Source organism: Aulonocara sp. 'chitande type north' Nkhata Bay, linkage group LG16, assembly GCF_057382095.1.
Source record: "Aulonocara sp. 'chitande type north' Nkhata Bay isolate Kocher_YH1m ecotype deep benthic linkage group LG16, A_spYH_male_GT1.1, whole genome shotgun sequence".
Taxonomy (NCBI): Eukaryota; Metazoa; Chordata; class Actinopteri; order Cichliformes; family Cichlidae; genus Aulonocara; species Aulonocara sp. 'chitande type north' Nkhata Bay.
The window spans coordinates 8,977,734-8,983,716 of NC_141359.1; the positions used below are offsets into that span (position 1 = coordinate 8,977,734).

The 5,983-nt window shown below is 38.2% G+C and overlaps 1 protein-coding gene across 4 annotated transcripts in view; it reads left to right on the forward strand.

The window, feature by feature from the left end:
- The window catches only part of LOC147310950 (interleukin-1 receptor-like 2), a 32,034-nt gene extending 26,419 nt beyond the window's left edge, over window positions 1-5,615 (forward strand). For all 4 annotated transcript variants that reach the window (XM_086265473.1, XM_086265474.1, XM_086265472.1 and 1 more), the window contains exons 10-12: window positions 983-1,150; window positions 1,961-2,241; window positions 4,527-5,615. In XM_086265473.1, coding sequence (XP_086121599.1) covers window positions 983-1,150; window positions 1,961-2,241; window positions 4,527-4,814 — 737 coding nt within the window. In that variant the 3' untranslated portion in view covers window positions 4,815-5,615. The remainder of the gene's footprint in view (window positions 1-982; window positions 1,151-1,960; window positions 2,242-4,526) is intronic.
- Window positions 5,616-5,983: the final 368 nt, after the last annotated feature.

Genomic DNA, 5,983 nt, shown 5'->3' on the forward strand with positions numbered 1-5,983 from the left:
CAATTGATTTACGTATTATAAACAGAAAACAATAGCAACAATAATGTCATCTAACAGTACAGTACTTAACAATGGAAATACCCCAAGCAATGTTTTCAGCTTGCACCTTTACTTCACACACAGTACCCACATATTCACGACAACCTACAGAGTCATAAACTCTGCATGTGTCAGCAGCGAGAACAAACAAAGGAAACAAGCTAACCACAGGACAGCTTACTCTGCTTCTCATCAAATGTCATTTGCTGATTATGAAAGAAAGGGATAGCAAACACTGGACTGCTTTTGCTAAAAGTCGATGATTCTTAAGACTTCAGAAAGCATCCACGGCTGAATCAGTAAGAAAAGTACTGTTTGAAAACCCGAACAAGAAGGAAAACAGCGTTACCCACACAGTTTGACATATGTGAAATCGTATATGCAGATAGCGAAACACAGAAGTAGCACGTAGTTTGATGTGGTAACACCTCAAAAAGAAAGTGCAATTGCAGTAGCTACGTTGAACATTAGCTTTAACGTAGCTACTGTTTGCTGTCATCATCAATTAGCATATTGGTAACTTTATTTATTTATTTGTTACACTGTTGCTTGAACAAATTGTTTCATGCTGAATTTATTCAGTGAATTTAAATGTTTTTACACATGTTTGACATAATGTCTCCAATTTGCTTCCAGTCTAAGAAACAATGCAGGATAGCTGCACATGCTCGGTGAACTCCAGGCATATCTGCCGGTTTCCCGATGGCTTGGTGTCTTGGGGTCATTTTGCAATAAATTACATGCAATGTACCTGTCCCTGCCTGCTTGGTAGCACACTGTCTGACAATATAAATCTAACTTCTTGTTGCAAAGCATGAACACAGCAATAATTAGAATAACTGAGTTTATAGATGACAGCTCTAAATATTTAATTGAAAGATCAAATTTTGAGGGTTTTAGTCGAAACTATGCATGTCATAAACTTTTCCTTTTCTTGTGTTAGACTTGGATGGGAAGCTTTACGATGCCTATGTGGCATACCCACAGCCCTGTGACCTCGGATTCAGCAAGGATGTGGAAACATTTGCCCTTCAAACACTGCCTCATGTGTTGGAAAGGGCCTGTGACTACAAACTCTTCATAGCAGGCCGTGACTGCCTGCCTGGGCAAGGTAATTTACCCACAGCAAACAGTACGGAGACATGTGGCCCAGAGCCATTTTTTAAACCACAGAGCCTAACTTGCACTGTTTGAAGAAGGACTGGCATTTAGTATTATAAAAAATAATAATAACAACAATTTCATGCTTTTCTTTAAATTAATTTGTGATTTTTTTTATCCCACCCATTATTGGCAGATCACTTCAAGATCTTAAATATTATTAGGCTGTTTTACACGTAGCAAGCTTAAAATCTTGAAAGACTATCCAAAAAGCTTCTGTTTGCATTTCGTTTAGCTGGTCATGGTGTATTTTTAAGTAAATACCATGGGCTGTAGGTGGTAAAAGCTAGCCTCTTTTTGTCTTCACTTTCTTCCTTTACGAAACTGCATGAGATAGAGTATATATGAGAAAGGATTTATATAAGTTGTTTTGTGGTGATCTTGTCTTGCCTTTTCAGGGCGGTCAACAATAACTGCTAGCTAGAAATGCACAAACACAGATGAATTCCCCAGTGTTGTACACATCAGCTTGTTTCATTTTCAAATATTTTGCCTGTTGCTGTGACTTCCTAAGTAGAAAATATGTGGCAAAGCCAAATTATTTATTTTTTGTTCATGCAGTTAAAAAGTAGCATTGCATTAGCTTGTGAAGAAAGGCAATTTGGCTGTCTGCTGTGATGGTTGCATTTACTTCTTTTCAGTTTAAAAAGGAATAAACTTCTAAATATAACTGTTAGAGCTGCATATAGCTAAGTTTAAGTTCCCTTATTTAGCTCCTATTTTCTAACCGTGTGTTTTCATTATTTGTTCCCTCCTGCAGCTATGGTGGACTCTGTTGAAGAAAACATACAAGCCAGCCGCCGTGTCCTCCTTCTCTACACTGCTTCCTCTTTTACCACCAAAAGACATACAAGCAGCACCAGCAGTAATAATAACAACATTTCTAAGAGCGGTGAATGCGATGATGAAAGTCAAAGAAATGCCAGTGACAGCTTTAGCATTACAAGCTCTGATGTTGGTGATAAAGTCTGTAAAGACACAAGGCAGCAGCTGGAGTGTGTGGCAGCAATGCACCGAGTGCTGATCGAGGGCTCCCTCAAGGTGAGGAAATAGACACTCTTCAGAGGCACGTCTCTGAAAAAACTGCCAGACATCAGACTAATGTCAAACAGAGGCAATTGCATATCTCGCTATTAAACATGAACTCCTACACGATCAGGAGCTGAGCAAAAATTGGCACACAGGTACATATTAGGTCCATTCTTATGTACACTACCGGTAAAAAGTTTTTGAACACACCAACTTTTCCAGTTTTTTATTGAAAATGATGCTGTTTAATGTTTCATGCACTCTGAAATAAAAGCATAGTAAAAAATAAGCAATAAAAAAAAAAAAGCATGGAATCAATTTATAGACCAAAACTTTTGACTCATCAAAGTTGCCACCTTTGGTAGATGATAGCTGAACACACCCGTGGCGTTCTTTCTACAATAAAAATCAAATATTCTTCACAAAGTTCTTCCCATATCTGTTGCAGTTCAGTTCACTTGTAGGTTGCTTTGCTTTCACTCTTGTGTCCAGTTCATCCCAAACCAGCTCAATGGGGTTTAAGTCTGGAGACTGTGCTGTCTGCTCCATGTTTTCAAACTTATCATTTCGTTCTTTTTCCCCAAGGCAGTTCTGGCATAGCTTGGACTTGTGTTTTGGGTCATTATCTTCCTGTAGGATAAACCCCTGCCCTACTACGTGCATACCAGAGGGTATTGCATAGCACTCCACAATGGTGTGGTAATCATTTTGGTTAAGAGGGCAAAACAGCCCCAGACCTTCACACTTGCCCCTCCATGTTTCACAGTTGATACCACACACTTTGGAATCATCCTTTCGCCAATTCGATGTTCGTGAAGATTTCAAATTTTGATTCACCAGTCCATAATGCCTTCTTCCAGTCTTCAGTAGTCCAATGGTGGTGTTTCATGGCCCAGGCAAGCCTCTTTGTCTTATTCTGACGTCATAGCAAAGGCTTTCTTGCTGCAACTCATCCAGTCAACCCTGAAGCTCAAACTCTTCAATTGAAATTACTTACTATGGCCACTATTGAGCTGTGCTTGAAGCTGTTGTCCTGTGAGCCACCTATCACACAAGATGTTAGCTCTCAGAAACTTGTCCTCTGATTCATTTGTGGCGTTTCATCTGCCAGACCTCTTCCTGTCAGCATTTGCCCCAGTTTCTGAGTGCGTTTTGATGGTGAAGGAAACTTTATTCACTGAAACCTTTCTTTGTAATTTCTCAGTAGGAAAGACCTACATTTTTAAGTGTTATGCTGGTCTGTCTCTCTTCCATTGTTAATTGCCTTTTTTTCTCGCCATTTTTGTAGCAACACACCACTATCTGCAGTACAATACTGTTCACAGATGCTCACGAGGGTTTGGTACCACAGTGTGTTCCAACATTGCTTTTATGCAGACAGAGGGGGTTGTAAGTAATCCAGAAAAACTGGAACACCTGTAGGAATTAGTTGCACTAGCTTCAGCTTGATCAAGCTTGATTAATCTCAATTGCTGCAAAACAGCTTTAAATTGTTAAAATATATTATGTCCTCTGAAAAAGGCGACACGATTTTTGTATAATTCTGATATGCACATTATATTTCAGTTTTGGTTAACCTTACCTTTTTTTTAAGCCTCTGACAGTTCAGCCCTTCCCTTGCACCAGTTCAAGCTATTCATTGGACCTCAATGTAATGAATTGCAATAAATACTTGGAAAAACTGGGGTGTTCTAAAACTTTTGACCCGTAGTGTATGACAGACATTATGAGGTCTTTGTGTTCCCTAAAACCACAAGGAATGGGCTAAAATGACAACAACACATAATTATTCATGTAAAAACATGAATTTTGTATAAGTCTGTATTTCATACAGATAGATAGATAAGTATAAGGGAAAAATATTACAACATCATAATATTTTGTGATGTGTGAGCTAGATGCAGATGCCCAAATCAAATTCATATGGCTCCGATCTTGATCAGATTTTTTTAGTATGGATTTCCATTCTCACCTATATCAAGCTAACTGATCAGCTAAAGAGGCAGCTGAGAAATTTATTTCTGTGCTAAATTTTGTGATGTCAAACATGAGTGTAACAGGAGGACTGATGGGCATTTCATAAGTACTGACTGTACTTCTATCCCAAAATCAAAAAATATTAAATAATAATGATAAATGTAAGAAGTGAATGCAGAATTACTGATTAATGTGAAGTTCAGAGCCCAGAGTTTATTTCCTGTATCTGATTCTAACTACAACTTTAAACAGAAAGATACCCTTTTGCCTAATGTGTATTAAATCATTCCACCGAGTCTAATCTAAGCTCTGCTTTGCAGGTGGTTCTGGTTGAGCTGGAGGAGATCACGCCTGCTCAACTGGCTCTATTTCCAGAGTCAGTGCGTCATCTGAGGAAGAAGCAGGGTGCCGTGTGTTGGTGGAAGAACCAGAGGACGAGGGAAAGGTGGAAGACGTGCATGAGTGGAGCTGATGCAGAAAAAACTGGAACAGACTCACAGCTGTCAACATCCCTCTCCCCTTCCTCTAGGTTTTGGAAGGAACTGAGGTATCACATGCCTGTCCGGGGCAAGAGGGTAGTGTATCCTGAAACAATCGCCTTTCTGTAATTCTGATGGCGATCTGTGTTTGTCAGATATTGAACCAGAGAGTACCTGGTTTCTAATGTAAATGTGGCAGTTGCATTTACTCACTCACAGGTAGATCGTGGGCACTGTTATCAGAAGCAGTGACACCAAGACCCTGAGTCAAGTTTACAGCACAGGCAACTCCAAATGTTCTCTCAGCAGAGATGTCACCTTTACCTTCTGTGGAACTTTTCAAGTAACACATTGCAATGAGTATAAAAAAAGTGTAAGAAATGTGGAAAGTATTGGCTAAAGATGACAGCTGGTCATGGACAGATCAGTGCAGTGTCTGAATTGTCCACAGTTTGTATGTGAACTTCTGACAATCAGTAACAGAAGGGGCCTGAAAAATAATGCAGATGAAAATAGCTTGAATGGTCGTACAGTTATTTTATTACCACAATCCTCAACATCCCAGCTGACACTGGGCGATAGGCATATCAGGAAATGTACATATGTATGATTAAACTTGTAAATATGTAGAAAAAATATATAAATTAACATGTAAAAACTGTAAAGAGGAACAACCAGAAAAGTATACATTCATGATGATTTTTTAAATTTATGTATATTATTTGTAAAAACAACATCATGAAATGAGGCTGCATAAAAATCTAGGTTAAAATGTATGCGCTAACATTTTTAATCAATGATTTTTTTTTTACTTATGATTCTGGGAAATTGTAAATACTCTGTTTTCTATTTGAATTTTGTTTTAAAATGTGACTATTTTGCAAATAAAAAGATTATTTTCAGTTTTTACTCTTTTCCATTCCTCCTCAAGAAACATACACCACAAAGACACTGGGTCTAGTATTATAGCGTGTTTTTTTTTGTCAATTTACTTCACATTTCTGCTACACTGATTTTACTTAAATATAAAATTCTTCCCCAATCTTAAATCTTTGCTTAAACCATGTAACATGTTTGTCAGTGTACATGAGTGTCATAAAGGAGCTCCATATTTGTGAAAATAAGAATGGAAAATAAAAGAAAAAGGTTGCCATCTGGCAGCTGTGCATGGATGCTATGTTAAAAAAGGCTGAACATTTCAAATAGCAAGACCATATCATGCGTCTAATCTACCTAACTGCAGCAGGTAAATCAAACAAAGGGGCTAAAGAGATTATTGGGTACATTTATACACACAC